The sequence below is a fragment of the Lacerta agilis genome, chromosome 5 (assembly GCF_009819535.1).
Source record: "Lacerta agilis isolate rLacAgi1 chromosome 5, rLacAgi1.pri, whole genome shotgun sequence".
NCBI classification, from domain to species: domain Eukaryota; kingdom Metazoa; phylum Chordata; class Lepidosauria; order Squamata; family Lacertidae; genus Lacerta; species Lacerta agilis.
The window spans coordinates 57,144,659-57,164,412 of NC_046316.1; the positions used below are offsets into that span (position 1 = coordinate 57,144,659).

Consider the following 19,754-nt stretch of genomic DNA (forward strand, 5'->3'; position numbering starts at 1 on the left):
CACATACTTACAAGTATTTTGTCATAGGGGAATTTTTTGCTAGCCACCAAGATCAAAACAACAAACCAAGGTAACATGAGGTGAGAGCAAGTTTTCAAGTCTGCTCTGTTTCACTACTTTATTTTTTATTTTAATATTTTCCTTTCTACTCCGCTTTGCAGCCAAGATTAGCTTACAATCATTCAAATCTATCTCAAGGGTACTATGTCTCTTCGGGTTATTGGCAGTTGATAGGTTTCAGGCTCATCTTTCAAGATGGGAGAGGGTAGAAGGAGCTACAGGTAGATTCAGGGGCTGGCTGATGATTAAGACAGTAGCCCACAGAAGCAATCCTTCCATTTATCTGCAGTCCTTTTACATATAAATATAAATATTTATCTATCTATCTATCTATCATTTATCTCTATGTATTCTGTTTCCATGCTTAGGCTATTCTAGACCTTAGTCAAAAGGGCAACAGCTGACTTTTGCCAATATTTTCATACCCTCAGAAACCCCTTCCCTTCTTAGTCATTTAGAGGGGTCAAGAAGGGACCCCCCCCCCCCAAAAAAAAACACCACCATGAGAGAAATCAGGAATACTGACACTCACTGCATAGCCAGTCAGGTTTAGTAAAATGGCCATGCCATTTTGGATAAAGGGTGTGGGGGAGAGGAAACATGTCAGTATGTTGTCTGGTCAAGTGATGCTCCATGTCTTGCCACATTACACTGCAGTGGTTTCATTGCATACTAGCACAGCCCAACAATACAATAGTGTCACTCAAGACTATGCCTTGATAGTGGCATAGTCTACATTTTCCCTCTTGCTCTATTCATAGTGCAAGGGCTTTGTTTGCCATTAGTGACATTACCGTGTAGCAATATTTGATTGATATTTGTGACATCACATTCACGATGTGGTCCCTGATTGGTTGAGATCCTATAGCTCCTGAACCTCCACAGTGTAGTGGAGTGCCCCTCCTCTAACCCTACTGGACTTCCCTTGGGTACACTAACTACAGTGGTGGAGCCACTTTGTCCAGCTAGGGCCTGTAGCTCTGTTCCCAGGGTCCAGCTCCACTGGTGGTTGGGGCAACCCAGTGAAAATGGAACTGAAGCAGCTTGAGTTTGGAATGCAAACAGGTGCTGAGAAGTAAAAGACCAAAATAGGAGAAGTGGGCTTTGGAAATCACTTTACCCCTAAAAATCACACTTTTTATTTCATAAATTTTGGGAGTAAAAATTCTACATGGCCCCAATTTCCTTTGAAGTTATGTGCACACACTAGCACAGTCAATAAGATGCTGGGGAAGTTTAGGGTACAAATTGCATTCCCCCCCCCCCACAATTGATGGAATTTGCCACTGACATTAATAGATCGGATTTGCACCAAACTATTTTTTATACTATTGGAAGCTTTTAACACATTTTGTAATGGTTCTTTGATTTTCCTTTCAGTTCACTGAATATATTTAATCGAGGAGTAATATTAGGACACATGGCAACCCAGCCTTTTTGCTTCAATGTTGATGGCAGCTGCTGAAACAGATCTCCACTGCAGCAGCTCAAACAGCATCCTCTCACTTGGTGTAAAACTACCTATCAAGCTCCCAAGTCTTTTAGAGCTAATTTATGCCAGAAGTAGCAATGACATCCCCATCTCATCTCATTCTGGAAATACCTGGTGCCTGTGGTGGCAGCTGCCCCACCTTAAGGGGCACGGATGACTCAGTGCTGGAGAAGGGGACTAAGGCAATTCCTCTGTTTTTTAAAAATAAATGCTGGAGAAACAGTCATCCTACATTGTACTGAATGCATTGTCAGGTGTAGAATTAATATTATTTAATGTTCCATGACTTGATTCTCCAAATACTCTGTATAATTACTCTCTCAATACTAGAACGCCGATCAATACTATTTTGAGGTAGATCTTTGCAAAAAGCATACATTCCTAATTATAATAGGAAGAGACCAGTGAGACCTATAATAAAATGCTGCAGTGTAGAGTGCATTTGTTTGGGGTTCCAGCCACTCCCTCCCATTCCTCTTGCACCCTCAGCAGTGAATCAACATTCCATAGCATTAAGCCATTCCTCATTGGACTGTTTTGGGCACTCCTCCTTGAGACTTTTTTCCTAAATATTTTGTGGTGCTTATGCAAACCTTGGAGTTTCCCAGAGCCTGTTCTTGTGCCTGGATGGTAAGTGTTGCTTTAGCTATATAAGCGGCATTGCTTACAGTCGTGAGGAAATAGAGGGGAACCAGCCGTCCTCAGCCTGAACATTGAAAACCGAAGGAATGAAGTAAACATGTTACCATGTTTTATTCCCTTGTTTCATACACCATGTGTCATAAATGTTCTCCTTCAGGCAACATGTATATCTTTTGTTCATGTGACTAACAGTAGATTGTGTGTTCGCCTGCTCACTCTTACAACAGCAGCCTGAAGTTCCATTCCCAAAACACGGGGGAATTTGTGACGTATAGAGTTACAAAAAGGCAGCTCATGATACATTGAACAGCACATGTGCATGTGTAAGAAACTTTGTTTGGTTTCTGTCTTGGCTGGACCAGGCAAGGACAGTCAATAAAAAGGCAGAGAAATGTTCTGCACGAATTAATGTTGTGCAAAAGTGAAAATGAAATATAGTGTGGTTTAATTCTAAAGATTCTAAACGTGCTAAAGAGAATGCTGTTCCTGTATTTGCAAGAAGCTACTAACCTTATCTTGGGCACTCGTAGGTGGCAAGTGGTCATTTTGTTGCACTGGGAGCTAAAAGACTTGTGCTCAGGTTCTGCACACTTGCCACTATCAAAACTGTATATAGCATTTGAAATATCACACATTATTGACTATCAACATACTAACATATTAATATGTCTCTTACAGACATGTATCTCAAACTTTCTCTCCCAAGCCACTTGGATCAGAAAAGGCCATGAGTTGCCTAAATCAAAAGATGACAAGTTTAACAATGAGGAAGTCTTCCTCTTGGCTCCCCACACACATGCTTTGTTAGTATTGTCCTTGATTTTTATTGCTGCCAAATGGACAGTTTTTGATTCACAGCAATTGTTACCCATTCTTCTTGTAGTTGCATTCCTTAAACCCAGCCTTTTACCTACCTGGTGCCTTGACTGTACTAAGCTGAGGCTGATGGTGGTTGTAGCCCCAAAATTCTGGAGGGCACCAGGTTAAAGGGTGCTTTAATCTAGGTAATGGCTGAATATTTATTTTCATTATCAGTTTTATAAAGGGACTCTTTAGTCAGAGATTCTTTAATTGTTAGGGATTCTTTAATTTTGAATTCTGCATTGCAGGGGGTTGGACTAGATGACCCCTGGGATCCCTTCCAACTCTACAATTCTATGATAAAGGGTGGTCCTGAAATTCCACTGACTACTACTGTCTAATAATTATTATCACTTTAATTACTGTTCACAATTAACTGGGATACAGGACCTGTTTTGAGTTTGTAGGTTGATTATTCCTTGTCTGTGTCAGGCTTTAGTTTAATTACTGATAAGTCATAAGATAACACATTTTTCATTGACTTGTAAATTTTAATTGTGAAAATACAAAATTGCTCAAAATTTTAATTTGCGTATTTCCTGTATAAAAAAACCTGCAAAAAATTAAAAGTAACCACAAAACTTACTCTTTATTTTAAGTTTATGAGACATAAAGACCGTATTTAAAGCGAAAAACATGGTCCCTGCTTTGCCAGCATCGCTTAAAACGGGGGTGGTGAACTTGTGCCCCTCCAGGTGTTGTTGGAAATTATGGGTGAAAGATTCTTCTGTCAGAGTAAGCCCTTTCCCTGTGTGTTGTGCTGAGGGGTTCTCTTGACCATAAAAGTGGATTTGGGGAGAGTAAAGCCCTGTTGCACTAGTGGCACTGGCTTTTGCTAGTGGAACAGATTAGTTATTTCCGGCCCAATGGATCCAAAGAGTTACTTTAGGTGCAGTCAAGGCTGCATAATTGATTTTTTTGCTATTTTTCTTTAGTGGCAGAGTCCATGTCATATCACAAGCAGTTTTGAAAAATCCTGTCACTTTCAAAAATGATTTCCTTGCTTTGGGGGGGGGGCTGTTTGAGAAACTCTGGTGCAAACCTCCTTAAACCTATTGATTGATTCAAATGATGAAGCCTATAATATTAAGAATCAGATGATGATTTTTTCTTCTTCTTTGTCCTGTCCGGATGGGCAAAGTGATCTCAACCTATGGATGTTTTCTGAACAGTTGTTTAGAGCTCTAAGATCAATTAACAATTGTTGTGATTCTACTGCAATAATTAATCATTAATCAGTTAATGTTCTCCAAGAATCTAAGAACAGTCACCACCATAATACCCCAGGGTTGTATATTTGATCTGGTGAGCACACAAACTGTTGCTTTGCTTATGTGAGTGTGTCCAGGGGCACTTCCTGGCTTCACTTCCTGGCTTTCGCTGGAAAAGTAGATCTGAGAGTGGAAGCAAGACCCAATTTGCATGCAGGTATTGCAGTGCTTTGGCCCATGGAGTGCTGCTTATGATTCATGCAAGCAAGAGCTTTCGAAATTTGCACCTGTGCGGGCTGCTGTAGGCCATCAGACTTGTGCACCATCTGTACAATGTGAATTGAAACCTTTCCGGTTGCCACTGCCTGGCTTGTTGATGGCATACCAGCGCTAGCTTTGAACTTTAGTGCATACTGCTTTGAATATAATTCTCTGTGCATGTTTGTGTGGTTTGGTTAACGTGCAAAGAACTTCATTTCTGCATCTGGGTTTTTGTTTTGCCTGTGGTAAAGGAACTGTCAAGTACTTGCACACTCCTTGTTCACATTAAACCATAGTGTATCATTAAAAAAGAATAGAAAACCTAACAGTTTAACATGATGTGGAAACTGGTTCAAAGTAGGGGAGATAGATAGCAAAAAATAAAAATTAAGATCAACTTCCTGCGTTTATATCTGTGATCTGCTTAGATGATCCAGTGACCTAACCTTTTGGTATTGTTTGAAAGTTCAAAAAATTGATGTTACCAATGAATAAATATTGATCTGATGAGAAAGGTTTTTAGGGTTTTTTTGTGGGGTGCAAGTGGGGAGTCTAGAACAAACACTAGTTGTAAAATTATTCATTCATTTTGCATGTAATTCATTCCTCTTCAGTAAATATATAGATTATTTTTGTATACTTTGATAGCTGTCCAAAAAAAGCAAAACAAATATTAAAATGAAAGAGAGCTTATTTATTTAGGCAGCTGTAGGTTGAGCACAATATTATGAAATGTTTGGTTTTAAAGTAACTTAAAATAATCTCTAATGTCCATGCCACTTAATGAAATCATTTATTGCCTGTTACCATTAGAAAAATGTATTTCATGGATGGGGAACCTGTGGGCCTCCAGATATTGTTAGATTACTGTTCCCATCTCCCTGAATGTTGGCCATGCTGGTAGGGACTGATGGGAGTTTGAATCCAACAGCAGCTAGAAGGGTCATTCCTGATTTATATGCATTATTGAAACCAATATATGAACAAATGTTATTCATGTTTAGATTCCAATAAGGAATCTAGACAAAGTTCGTGTTAATACATCTTCCTGCTCCAAACTAGTTTTTGAACATATATTGAAAGGTGATCACATATTTAATATAGTATAGCATGGACTGTATCTAAAATAAAAATCAGGGATTTTTTTAAATATGGGGGCCTCCAATTTTGTATAACTTTGAAATCCTTGAAGGAAAAAGAGCTGTCTTTTAGGGCAATAAAGACAAATCAAGATATAATCTGTCCAAACAATTATGCCATTTCATAGTTGGGATAGATTGTTTTATTATTTAATTTTCTGTGTGAAGTCTCTTCAACAACAGTACCTTTGTACTTTAAACAGGCCATGGTGCTGATGTCAAGTGTGTTGACTGGCATCCAACAAAAGGTTTGGTGGTTTCTGGAAGCAAAGATAGTCAGCAGCCAATCAAGTTCTGGGATCCAAAGACTGGCCAGAGCCTTGCTACACTGTAAGTGCAACTGCAGTTGGTGCCTGGGCTCTTGTTGCCAAAAATTTCTGGGCCTTTAGCATGTATAGATTTATTGAATACTGATTTAGAATATTATTGCTCGATGCATTTGGAAAAATGTGTGAGATGGCTGTAAAAAATGTTGAAACAGCAATTGAAATAATTAAGGGTTTAGCACAGTTTCACTATGAGAAAATGCCAAAATGTTCAGATCTATTTTATTTCATTTCATTATGATGGGGTCAGGGGACACGTTAGATGTTTCAAAAAATTATGCATGCTGTGGAGAAAGTGGATAGAATACTTTTTACTATCTGAGCTGTTCTGAAGACAAACGGTGGTTTGCTTTAATTGCTCATTTCTTTAAATTATGCACAGTTTATTCTTTTTATGATATGTTCCAGTCATGCTCATAAGAACACTGTGATGGAAGTCAAATTGAACCTAAATGGCAACTGGCTACTTACAGCATCTCGTGATCACCTCTGCAAACTCTTTGATATTCGAAATCTGAAAGAAGAGCTTCAGGTCTTCAGAGGTCATAAGAAGGAGGCAACAGGTTAAAAATAACTTTTGTGACAGTTGTTTCTGAACTTGGTGGTTGGATATTCAAAACCCTTGAAAGTAACTATTCAAAATCTGCAGTCCAGTTTCTATGATCTGTAGTTGATAAGAAAGATAACTAATACCATTGCTCAAATCAAGCATGCCCAAATCTTCTATATCCTTAATCTGTTTAGAAAGCTTATATAATAAATATATTATTATTATTATTATTATTATTATTATTTGTTATTACCCATTTTTCTACCCATTGGCTCTACTTCAAGTTTGTGTATTTATTTCTCCATACCATATCTATTCTCTTGTATCTCTTCTCTTCCAACATCCTACTTGTCTTTGCTTTCTTCTCTGCTTCCCACCAGCGAGCCTTCCAGCAAGCTGTTGCTTAAGTAGCCTTTTCTCCATTCATTAAATGAGGTCCCCCTCCACAGGTCCTCCCATGAGAACTCCAAAGGCTACTCTGAACTGTCATAGTCTCTTTTCCTGCCCCTCCACTGATGCCTGTTGTCAACTGCTCATAGCTGCTCTGTAATCCATCCTCTCTCATCTAGTCAGATCCTATGTTACTTCTGTTCTAGTACACCATTGGAAAAATGTAAATAAGTAGTAGTAATTGTGAATTTCTACATTGCAGCTGTGGCCTGGCATCCTGTTCATGAAGGGTTCTTTGCCAGTGGAGGGTCCGATGGCTCATTACTTTTCTGGCATGTTGGGTAGGTACCTCTGATGAGAAATTACAACTGAGAAGTCAGCATAATTTAATATTGCCTTTTGATACTATAGAATTATCCTTGTGATAATTTTTGAATGTCTCCATCCTGAGCTGAAGGGCTTTACTTTAAGAAATCTAAGTAAAATATTGATTAATCCAAAGGTTAGGGAACCTCTGACCTGCAGACCAATATTGACCCACCACGGGGTCCAGTTTGGCCCACAAGGTCATTTCCCCCCAACCACACCCACCTGTTCATCAGCTGACATCACTGGTAAAATCCTGTTTTGATTGTGCATACCTGTTCCCAGCAGGGAACAGATGCATGCGGCCAAGCCAGCCACAGCCTGCTGAGTTCAAGAGGGCCCTTTTTCAGAGGCTGAAACCTGAGCAAAGAGCTGGCTGAAAGCCCTTTGCGAAACCAGAGGAAAACAGGAGTTGGGGAGTAGTGTGAAAGTACTTTGCAAAAGTGCTTTCAAGCAGCCCAGCATTCCTATTGATGCTGTTTGCAAAGGGCTCTCAGGCAAGCCACAGTGCTTCTGTTTGAACCTCCAGGTTGAGCCTCAGGCTCAAACAGGAAGCCTGGGCTACTTGTAAGCACTTTTGCAAGGCACTTTCAAACCTCCCTTCATGCCTGTTACCTCCAAGACTCAAACTGGTGGCTCAGACAGGAACGTTGGTGTTGCCTGAGAGGCTTGTGCAAACAGCATCCCCTGGTTTCATAGCAACAGGTGATTGACCAGGGGTGACCTTGCCTGCTTGCCAGAAAAGACTCCCCACTGCTCCCCTGATTCTTGTGGAGATAATCATTAAATATATTAATTTTCTAGTGTAAATATTTCTGCCTGAGTGTATACATGGAAATAATGTGGATCTGGCTTCTCTTGTTTGTCACAGTCCAGCAACCTTCTTAATTAAAACAGCAGTCAAAAGAAGTGTGTGTGTGTGTGTGTACACACACACACACACACACACACACAACTTCTAAGTTTTCACATATATAATAACTTCTGAACAAACAAATGCAGGTAAACATTAAACAAAATAAGTTTCATTGAGCAACATTGTATTTTAAAAAAAGCAAATAGGCCTTGATGCATCCTTGTTCATCCATTTAAGCACTATTTTTGTATTATTTCAGGGTGGAAAAGGAAGTGGGAGGTATGGAAATGGCCCATGAAGGAATGATTTGGAGTTTAGCTTGGCATCCTCTAGGACACATTCTGTGCTCAGGATCAAATGATCACACCAGGTATTTTTATTTAAATATTTTGCTTTGCACTCATTTGACCTCAGTAACATTTTGTTTTTCATTGCTCCACTTACACTTCTTTGTCGTCATCATGCATTGTTTGTACCCACACAAACATACCCTACAAAAGAAAAATTGTAGTTTACTTATGCAATGGAAGAATAAAATACTAAGAGTGTTTTCAGGAACCAGCACTCATTAGCTTTTAATATAGTACATTCCACTTACACATTCATACTAATGCAATCAGCTGTTATTCATGGTACTTTACCTTTCATTGTGATTAAAAAGAATACACTGAAATGAAATGAAATCAAATGTGATCATTCAGCAAGCTGGAAGATTTAACTAATGAAAGAGACAGGGGGTAAAATATAATGTATTAAATGTAGAAAAGCTGCAGTGGTTCTTTTAAGATGAGATTCAGAAGCAATACAAAATACACAAGTGAGTGAGAAGATTATAGATTTTATTCTAAAACAGCAAGCAATGTATACATACCAAGCAGCCACATCCCTCTGCCACTTGGAAGTCCTCAAGAAGTGGCGAAGCGACTTCCCCAGGTAGCCTCAGTTTGCATGGCCCTGCGGTTGATCAGTCCATGCATGAGCTTCAAAGAAACTCTGCCCAAATGGTTCAATTTTATAGATAGCATGTGTGGCTTCTAAGACTGACTAAGTGCAGATCATCCATTAGCCACCCCCTCCCAGTTTCTCACTTTCTCAAAACAATGTCCAACATCAAAGAAAGTACCCAGCACTATTCTCCAAACTGATTAAGGCAGCTGTGTGGGGGCTTCACCTCCTCCCAACATTCTCATGACATTGAAGACTGTTCTCACACCAACAAAAAAATTAACAAGAGCGAGGGAGGGGGAAGCAACAGAGGCAGGAAGGGTAACCGTGTCAGATCACTAACTCCTCAATACATTTTTGTCTTCCGGGTGCATTTCCCATACAATGATTTGACTGTTTGGAGAGTTTAAAAAAGACAAATTTATTGTATCATTACCACTGATATTTTGTGCCCCTTCTTATCAAGGTGAAAAGGACTACAGAATGGCCATTGTGTTCAAACAGTTATACACACTGGAGCGGGTATTCAGCAACACAGTTCCCTTAGCATGGGGAAGTTCCATTTGTTTAATGGAAGTTTCCATTCTCCCTGCCCCCCCCCCCGCATCTGCTGCAGAGGATTGGGAGAACCCCAAGAACAGATTCGGAGGGGGGGCACAAGACGAGATGAGGAAGAGAAAGTTATGGTGTGCAGTAAGAACTCCTTGCGCTAACAGGACTACTTCATTGGATAGCACCCCAGATGTAACACATTATTGAACTAGATTATTTCTTTTGATGTGTGTATTGCTGAACGTAATGAAAGAGTAACTTGTAATTTGCTTTATTATAGTTTTATGTTGTTTTTGTCTCTTTTGATTGCTCTGATAGTATTCATACTTAAAGGGTGAAGTGTACTTTTTTAATATATACATTTTCAAGATATAGCAGAGTTCTGTACAACCCTGAAGATGGCCCAAGTGGCATCCAATAATTTGTGAAACAAGCCTATTGATTAAGTACAAGTTTACACCATTGTAAGATGTTACACAAATTGTATTATTAGTCTGGTTCTGGCTGATAATAGCTTCCCACTGTGGCTGTTGATGCAGAACAGATTTCCCTTTTCTGCTATGGAAGCAACTCTACTGCTTATTGAGGTTACTTGGAACTATGTACACATCAAGGAGTGGGTACTCTACCTCTGTTCTCTACTACTGGCAGATGGTGAGTGACCACCCAATTTAGTAGCCATCACAGCTTGAAGTGGTCCAGTAGAAAACAAGATGAAACTAATACACATTTTAAATAACATTTTTTTAAAAAAAACTTCAGAGTTAGAGGATGTTAAGAGTTACTGGCTCTGAGTAATGAAGGCTTAACTTATAAATCAACAGAGGATACTATCTCTTAGTTTTATTTTAACAGCAAATTCTGGACCCGGAATCGTCCTGGAGATAAAATGCGAGATCGTTATAATCTGAACTTGCTTCCAGGAATGTCAGAGGATGGAGTTGAATATGGTATATTTATTTGTTACACTTACATTTCATCTTTCTTCCAAGGAGTTCGTGGTGTCATACATGTCTTCCTCCCCTTTTTTACCCTTCCAACAATCCTGTGAGATAGGTTAGGGCGTTAGGCTGTGAGGTGGTGACTGGCCCAAGGTCACCTGGTGAGCTACATAAATGAGCAGGGACTTCAACCTGAGTCTTCCTCACTAACTCAGGCATGGCCAAACTTGGCCCTCCAGCTGTTTTGAGACTACAATTCCCATCATCCCTGACCACTGGTCCTGTTAGCTAGGGATGATGGGAGTTGTAGTCCCAAAACAGCTGGAGGGCCAAGTTTGGCCATGCCTGCTCTAACCAATATGCCACAGTTGCTTTCATGGACATCTGTATGAGAATATGAAAAGAGAACAGACTCAAACTTAAGCAGTGCTTTAAATTGTTGTAATGTAAAAACATGTAGCTCCTGAAAACTCTTCCCCTCTTTTCCTTTGCTATTCTGTTTCTTTCAGGTGAGTTATGCATTCTAACACAACACAACATAAGAACCATGGTTGTGTTTGTTTAATTAAATCTGCAGTTGTGGTCTTATTTCCACATGTTTGTTCTCTCCTTGTCATCACAGTCCACCCAGTTGTTACATTGTAAAGAAAACACATATTTTACTCAATATTTATTTCAGCAGAAAGTTTGAAATGCTATATAGGTTACAGACTTTAAATCAGGGGTGGCAATCCTCAGGCCTTGGGGGGGGGGAAATACGGCCCTCTAAGCCTCTCTTTTTGGCCCTCAGGACTCTCCCTACACCACATACCCTCCCCAGCCACACCTCATTTCCTCAAGCCCCGAGATCTTTTGAGGAAGGGTGGTGTATAAATTTGATAAGTAAATAAAAATAAAAAGTCCCACCCTCAGATTGCAGCCTCCTAGAGTCCTTTTGCCTGGCTTGATTCTGTCCTTAAACTCAGATAATGTATTTTGCTTGGCTGAATGTGGTATAAAAGAGGATGTCGAAATTAACCTACTGTATAAAGGTAAAATTTACATATTTTGTGCGAACCACTTTTTCCTGTGGCCCCACCCATCACAAGCATCATCACTAGCTGAAAAGGGTTCTCCAACCCTGCTTGAAATCCTTGCTGGTCAGTAAAATAGAAAATAATGAAATGGTTGATTGTGGGAAATTAAGTAATAGTGTTGAAACATCACTGAATGGGATCTAAGAAATATCAAATATTTTGTTGATAACAGTTTACTCTCCCTTTCCAGATGACCTAGAACCCAATAGTCTCGCAGTGATTCCAGGGATGGGAATACCTGAGCAGCTGAAACTAGCCATGGAACAAGAGCAGATGGGTAAGAGAGAAATCGTGGCCACAGTATTATGGATACTTTCCTAGGAGTAACTCCTTGAACATAGTGGGACTTGCTAATAACCAATAGCAAGAGAAATACAAATTGATAGTAAGAGAATCCCAAATAGGATTGTGTTGCTTTTCTGAAAATTTGCATGAATCATAAAGAAATGGGTTGGAACCTTCTTTTCTGTTATTTTTTGGCATCCTTTAGTGCCAAGAAAAATTTAAAATTAGCCAAAGCATTCTGCAATCCCCCCCCCCCCAGCTCTGGACATGAAATTAAGTATCCTGATGACCTTATTTAAGAAGACATAAGTTGTTCATCATACTGTGTAGAAATCACTATTCAATTCTTTTCATTGAAGGGAAAGACGAGGCAAGTGAAATTGAGATGACTATCCCAGGACTGGACTGGGGAATGGAGGAGGTGATGCAAAAGGACCAAAAGAAAGTACCACAAAAAAAGGTCCCCTACGCAAAACCAATCCCAGCCCAGTTTCAGCAGGTTAGTAACTGAATGCAGTGCTATAACTTCAAAACATCTTTATTTATTTCCCCCAATCAGTACCTATTAGAATGCAAAGTCCTCATTGATGAATTCTTATGAGGAGCAAATAAATGATTGACTTCAACAGCTCTGGGCCCAAAATACAGTGCAATTGACGTGGTCCACTTTCATCAAGCCTCCAACGTAAATACACTTGTGGATGGATTCATCCAACAGGTTTTAATAACACTGTAATCATACACCTTTATTATCCTATTCAGGCTTGGATGCAGAATAAAGTTCCTATTCCTTCACCAGCTGAGCCACTGAATGACCGAAAGGAAGATCTTAAACTGGAGGAAAAGAAGAAGTCACAGGCAGAGATTGAGCAAGAAATGGCAGCACTTCAGTACACCAACCCACAGCTTCTAGAGGTATGTGAAAAGTCAAGTCACTGATATTGTTTGCATAAAAAGCACTTACTCACACCAAAAACTAGAGGAAACCAATGAGGGTATTGATAGGCCGTATTTGCAACATCACTGCAGCTATGGGTAACATAAACTTTTCTGGCTTAATGAATGGTCCCAAGTTACATGATGCTGTAAGTGGGTCTGCCCTTGAATAGTGCTTGCATGAGAGGCTATCTGGGAACCACATATAATCTGATCTATGTGCAAGGATAATAATAATGAATAAATGATTGCCACAAAATCCTCTGAAGAAAGTGGTTTTTTGTTTTTGCTCCTGACCAGTGTCTAATCAAGTAGTGTATGCTGCTGAAGTAAACATTCTGCTTAAGAAGGTTATTGCTTCCTAGCTACATTCTTCATTTTGCTCTCGTTGAAACAATAATTAAAATTAGAAATTGCCTGGTTAGTACATAATAATGATGAGCCATAGTTTGTTTAGCCCAAGTGTGCCTTGTTTGAACATCTGAACTCAGCCCAGAGAATAATTATGGTTTGTTTTCCAGTAACAAACTACTATCGACAACCATGGTTTGTATTTGGCTTGAGAGTCTAGCCATACTTTATCCTTGGATCAGCATTATCTCCAAACCCAACAGTCTTGCTTAACTGTGGGTGGCCACCCCACTTCAGACACTCACCAAGCTACAGAGGCAACAGGCAAGAGCAGCTAGAGAATAAATCAAGCATTGCAAAACAAGCCAAGGAATGTTTGCTTTTCTGTGAAGCTCAGCATTGTTGAGCAAGCCATGGCTTAATATTAAGTGGAACAAGCTACACAGAAAGTGTCCTTTGGTTTCCAATAGTTCATCATAATTGTGTGGGTGTGTAAATTATTTTCTTCTTTTTTGCAGCAACTGAAGATTGAAAGGCTTGCACAGAAGCAAGCAGAACAAGGTCAGCAGCAGCCACCTCCAGGAGGACCTGTTCATGGACCCCAACATTTCCCAGGACAAAGTCCAATGTCTCAGGTGCCTCAAGGCTTTCAGCAAGCCCATCCACCTCAGCAGATGCCAATGAATATGCCTCAGATGGGACCACCTGGGCCACAGGGACAGTTCAGGCCTCCAGGACCTCAAGGACAAATGGGACCCCAAGGTCCTCCTTTACACCAAGGAGGTGGTGGACCACAAGGATTTGTTGGGCCTCAAGGACCTCCACAAGGACTGCCAAGACCTCAAGAACTTCATGGGCATCAAGGAATGCAGAGACATCCTGGCCCTCATGGACAAATGGGCCCTCCACCTGGAGGGCCACCTGGTCCACAGACGAATTCTGGACCTCCGGGTCACTTAGGCCCACCAGGCCCACAGGCTCATTTAGGTCAACAAGGTCCACCAACACCACAGACCCACTTAGGTCCTCAAGGGCCACCTGGTGGTCAAGGGCCACCTGGCCCAAGAGGAATGCAAGGACCTCATGGAGTGCAAGGAGCTCAAGGGATACAGGGTCCTGTATCTCAAGGGCCCTTGATGGGACTTAACCCAAGAGGCATGCAGGGACCTCCAGGACCAAGGGAGAACCAGGGTCCTGGACCACAGGGGATGATGATGGGCCATCCACCTCAAGAAATGAGAGGGCCGCATGGTTTACTGGGGCATGGTCCCCAGGAGATGAGGGGTCCTCCACCTCAGGGTTCAATGATGGGACCTCCACAAGAATTGCGTGGGCCACCAGGTGCACAAGGACAGCAGGGACCTCCGCAAGGTGCTATGGTAGGGCCTCAAGGAAATATGCAAGGGCCACCAGGGCCTCAAGGACAGCAGAATCCTTCAAGGGGGCCACATCCTTCCCAGGGCCCTCCACCCTTTCAGCAGCAGAAAACTCCCTTGCTTGGTGACGGTCCTCGGGCCCCATTCAATCAGGTATGTCTGGGAAGGATACTCTTCATGAGAAGAGGTCTGGTCAGGAAGAAATTAATACCATAATAAATTGCTGTCAATAGCATAATAAAATGATCAGACAGAGCAGTGCTTTCAATGGTGTAAAACTCTTTTAAGAACCAAACTGTGACTTGCTATAACCCTAGTGTAAATGAAATTCGATGGATTTTGGGATAACCTGCTGTTTTTGGTAATCTCAGAATATGGGTGAAATCCAGTGTTGCACCAGCGAATATGACTGAATTCCCCTTCCTGCAGTCTCCCAACCGATTTACGTCAGCAGAAGTGAGATACCAAAATTGCACATCACCCTACTATTTTAATAGTTCAACAGACTGTTATGAAAATGGAGTTCACAGATATCTCAAGCAAAAGATTATTTTCCAGAAGTGGGTCTTATTGATGACCACAATCCAGAGGGTCATAGGGTGACACATGTCCACCTGAGCTGACAAAACACATTTTCAACAGCAACCCCCTTTGCCTCTTTATAAGCCACTGTTGAATTTATCAGTATTTGATGCAGTATGAGAAGGTCTCTGATTCCTTATAGTGAACTGGAATGAAATATTTTTGTGTTATGCGGGGAGGGGCTGATAGAAGTGAAAAGAGAAGGAGGAGAATCTCTTATTGCTCTATCTACACTGTGATATATCTGAGTTGAACTACATCACCTGAGTTGTGTGAATGCTCTCTTATGGACACTCACTCCCCTATTGGCAAATATATTTTTTGTAAATTCCTATATCTATAGTCTTTAAAAATAAAAAGCTTACATGCTTTTAAAAGGTATGTAGAAGAAGGAGTTCTAGCAGGGCAATTTGTTATTAAGGGCTGAGGAAAGCTGCACCTTCTCAAAATTCCTTCTTCTGTACAGTCACTAAAGTCAAGGAACACCCTTTTGCTCTTAGTAGGTGGTAAAGAATGCAGACTTATACAGGAATGGTGGGATCTTATCCACATGGTAATTGCTAGAATAGGCTGTATTAAAACCTAAATATTTCCTTGATTTTGACTTCATTTGTCCTACTTACCTTTTTTTGTTCAGTGTAGCCTGATTCCACAGTTCGTCTTTTTTTTTGTTCTGAAGTTATTCCAAAACTGGGAGAGAATTCCATTTTAATGTTGTTTGGATTTACCCTTAGAGCAGGCATGGAAAGCCTCCAGCCCTCAAGCCAAATTAGGCCCATCAAGAGTTCTGTGTTCTCCAAGCCATGCCAATCTGCCCCACACCTGATATTTTAGATCAGTTGGGAACTCCTAGATACAGTAGAACCAACCCCTACTGAAAGTGAGACTTGAAGTTGTCATCACTCAGCTGATCAGTGGTGACTTTAAACCCTGCTGCATTTTTTGGGTGGCATAGTTGGAACCCAACTTACATGTACATAGGAACCTCCTTCTTTGTAGCTGGGCTTGAGTTCAAGCAAGTTTATAAAGGAAAAATTGGTCATCTCATGTCCTGCTAACAGGTGATTGACAGATGGCCACTCAAAATGGCTTGCAGGGGGTGGGAGAGTTCAGGATCTGGGTTGCTGGCCCCACTTTTGCCTCATAGTCAGAGGATGACAAGCATATATATTGCCTGTTCTCCTACCTAGTAGACACAAAGGATTTCTGTTCTGTTCTGCTTTGCTCTGCTCTATTCTATTCTTTCCTTTATTCATTAATTCCTAGTTTTTCTTTCTTGCAGGAAGGACAGAATCCTGGTCCTCCACCATTGATACCAGGACTGGGACAGCATGGAGGCCCAGGCCGCCATGGCCCTCACAACCAAGGACCTGGTCCTAATAAAGGTAATTAAATACACTTTTCCTTTAGAACAAATGGCATATGCTCACTATTATTGCAAAGCAAGCCTTAGCACAATTCAGTGCTTTGTAGTTCTTTGGGGGTTTAATCCATAGACTAACTCAGGCAACATGTGTCTTTATTTTCTCTCTTACGATACGCTGGGTCTGGAATTCTCACCCCCTGTAAATATGTTCATCCTCTACCCTAATGATTTTCAGATATCAGGTGAATATTTCTTTGTTCCTTCAGGTCTGAAGCAGCGGGTGGTGCTGATTTAGGAGAAACTTGTGTCTCTTTGCTGGGTTGCAGTACAGTATAATGTATACTGGTGTTAGGTTAATATTTTATGGTTGAAGGATTTCATTTTGTGAATTTTGTTGTTGTTACATTTTAGTGAAATAGTTTAAGGTGCTCTGTGAACCTTTAGGTTGAAAACCAGGGTACAAATTTACAAAATTAAATGATTAGTAGTGGCACCCGCCCTGTGGAACGCCCTCCCATCAGATGTCAAGGAAATAAACAACTATCTGAATTTTAGAAGACATCTGAAAGCAGCCCTGTTTAGGGAAGTTTTTAATGTTTGATCTTTTATTGTGTTTTTAATGTTCTGTTGGGAGCCGCCCAGAGTGGCTGGGGAAACCTAGCCAGATGGGCAGGGTATAAATAAATTATTATTGTTATTATTCATATTATATTGCCTTTTGGCACAGTAGGGACCAGTGCGACAAACAGCACTCATATACTAATATATAATATAATATGTGTACCATTAAAACAGGTAAAAGTTTTATAAGAATATTTTGCTGATAGTTTTATGTACTTCATTGTCTGCTCTTATGAAGTAACATTCAGTTATACATTTTATATTATTAATATTTTGTTACAAAGCACACACACATATTTCCTTTATCTTAAGGTGATTCTCGTGGGCCGCCAAACCATCACATGGGCCCTCTCTCAGAAAGGAGGCATGACCAGAACAGTGGTGGTCCTGATCATGGCCCTGAGAGGGGCCCCTTCCGAGGTGGCCAAGATTGGGGTGATGGTAGAGAAAATAGGGGCATGCCAGACAGAAGGGGACCTCATCCAGAGTTCCATGATGACTTTGACCGACCAGATGAATTTCGTGAAGACTTCCATCCAGACAAGCGATTTGGCCATCGCTTACGTGAATTTGAGGGACGGGGAGGCCCACCCCAAGAAGAGAAGTGGAGACGAGGTGGTCCAGGCCCACCTTTCCCCCCTGACCACAGAGAATTCAATGAGGGAGATAGCAGAGGTCCAAACCGTGGACCTCCTGGGCCTTGGGAGGGACGGAGACCTTCAGACGAGAGATATCCTCATGAGCCTGAGGATGCACGGTACCGAGGAAGAAGAGATGAAAGGTAAAAAACATACTATTTTTATTATTCAATAATGAACAGTTATCTCCTGGTTTCATATTAAAAGAAATGAGCCTCATTTAAGTGAATTTGTACATTTTATGAAAATAGAAATTCCTGTTTGTAGGAACTCACCATTTATTAATAAAATAAAATTATGAAAATGACATTCTACGAAGTTCAGTTTTCCTAAAGTGGGCACTAGGTCACAGCCAAGTGGACTCATAGAATCCAATTGTAGAGTTGGAAGAGATTCCGGGGGTCATTTAGTCAAACCCCCCTTTATTGCAGGAATCTCAACAAAAACATTCATTACATATGGCCATCCAACCTCTGCACAAAAACCTCCGAGTCTGTTCCACTGCCAAATAGCTCTTACTGTCAGAAAGTCCTTCCTGATAATTAGTTGGAATCTCCTTTCTTGTAACTTGAAGCCATTGGTTTGGATCCTCTGGAGCAGGAGAAAACAAGCTTGTTCCATCTTCCATGTGACAGCTCTTCAAATATTTGAAGATGGCTATCACCTCTCATCTCAGTCTCTCCTTTTCCAGGCTAAACATACCCAATGCCCTCATAAGCTTTGGTTTCCAGACCCCTGATCATCCTAGTTGTCCTCCTTTGCACACATTGCAGCTTGTCAATATCTTTCTTAAACTGTGGTGCCCAGAACTGGACAGTATTCCAGGTGTGGTCTAACCAAGGCAGAATAGAGTGGTAATATTACTTCCCTTTATGTGGACACTATACTTCTGTTGATGCAGCCTGTAATAGTAGTAGCTTGTTTTGCTGCTGCATCACACTGTGGACTCATGTTATGCTTGTGGTCCACCAAGACCCCTAGATCCTTTTCACATGTACTGCTAGTAAGCCAGGTGTCCCCCATCCTATATTTGTGCATCTGGTTCTTCCTGCCTAAGTGCAGAACATTACTTTTGTCCCTATTGAAATTCATTTTGTTACCTTGTGCCCAGTTCTCCAATCTATTACGGTCATTTTGAATTGTGAAATGTGGCATTAGCTACCTCTCCCAGTTTGGTGCCATCTGCAAATTTGATGAGTATCCCCTCAATTCCTTCATCTAAGTCATTTATAAAGACGCTGAACAACAATGGGCCCAGGACAGAACCTTGCGGCACCCCACTTGTCACTTTTTTGAGGATGATGAGGAACTATTAATGAGTACTCTTTAGGAGAGAGTAGCAAGAGGCTTGGATATGATCAGTGGAACATTTAATTAGAATTCTTGAGAAGCCACTTTTATTGATAATGACTTTCATACAACATAACATGTATTTAAATTTGATTGATTAAACAACTGGAAACCAGACAGCTAACTAAATAATATTCAGTTGGTTGAAAGATTTAGTTTCTGATTCCTGGCAAAGGTACGAAGTACTGTAAATAATGTTTTTAATAATACAATCCCATTCCAGCAATGTAGAGAAATTGGGCATTTTTTTAAGTAGTTGGAATTTCTGAATAGACAATGGCATTTTTCAGCATGGAACTATATAGCTTCAAGTATATTCTTATGCTAATTTATATTTCTTTGGTTCAGCTATAGGAGAGGAACACCCTCAAGACATGAGGCCCGGGGATCCAGGGGAAGGGACAGCTTTTCTGGGCCTGACGACTTTGTGCCAGAAGAAAAGTTTGACTCCTCAGAGGATAATGCAAGAGGAAGAGATCACGGTGGCCGGGGGCGAGGTCGGGGTACTGCTAGAGGTAAGAGAGCTTTGATGGATAATTTATATTCAGCTGAGGAATGTATTGGTGCAGTTTGAATTTTTA

At 40.8% G+C, this 19,754-nt stretch overlaps 1 protein-coding gene across 1 annotated transcript in view; it reads left to right on the forward strand.

Annotated features, from left to right (window-relative positions):
* The window catches only part of WDR33 (WD repeat domain 33), a 48,641-nt gene that overhangs the window by 26,382 nt on the left and 2,505 nt on the right, over window positions 1-19,754 (forward strand). Inside the window, exons 8-19 of the mRNA XM_033149972.1 lie at window positions 5,870-5,996; window positions 6,401-6,555; window positions 7,195-7,273; window positions 8,414-8,524; window positions 10,507-10,601; window positions 11,859-11,945; window positions 12,313-12,452; window positions 12,716-12,868; window positions 13,759-14,769; window positions 16,481-16,583; window positions 17,498-17,966; window positions 19,522-19,688. Coding sequence (XP_033005863.1) covers window positions 5,870-5,996; window positions 6,401-6,555; window positions 7,195-7,273; window positions 8,414-8,524; window positions 10,507-10,601; window positions 11,859-11,945; window positions 12,313-12,452; window positions 12,716-12,868; window positions 13,759-14,769; window positions 16,481-16,583; window positions 17,498-17,966; window positions 19,522-19,688 — 2,697 coding nt within the window. The remainder of the gene's footprint in view (window positions 1-5,869; window positions 5,997-6,400; window positions 6,556-7,194; window positions 7,274-8,413; window positions 8,525-10,506; window positions 10,602-11,858; window positions 11,946-12,312; window positions 12,453-12,715; window positions 12,869-13,758; window positions 14,770-16,480; window positions 16,584-17,497; window positions 17,967-19,521; window positions 19,689-19,754) is intronic.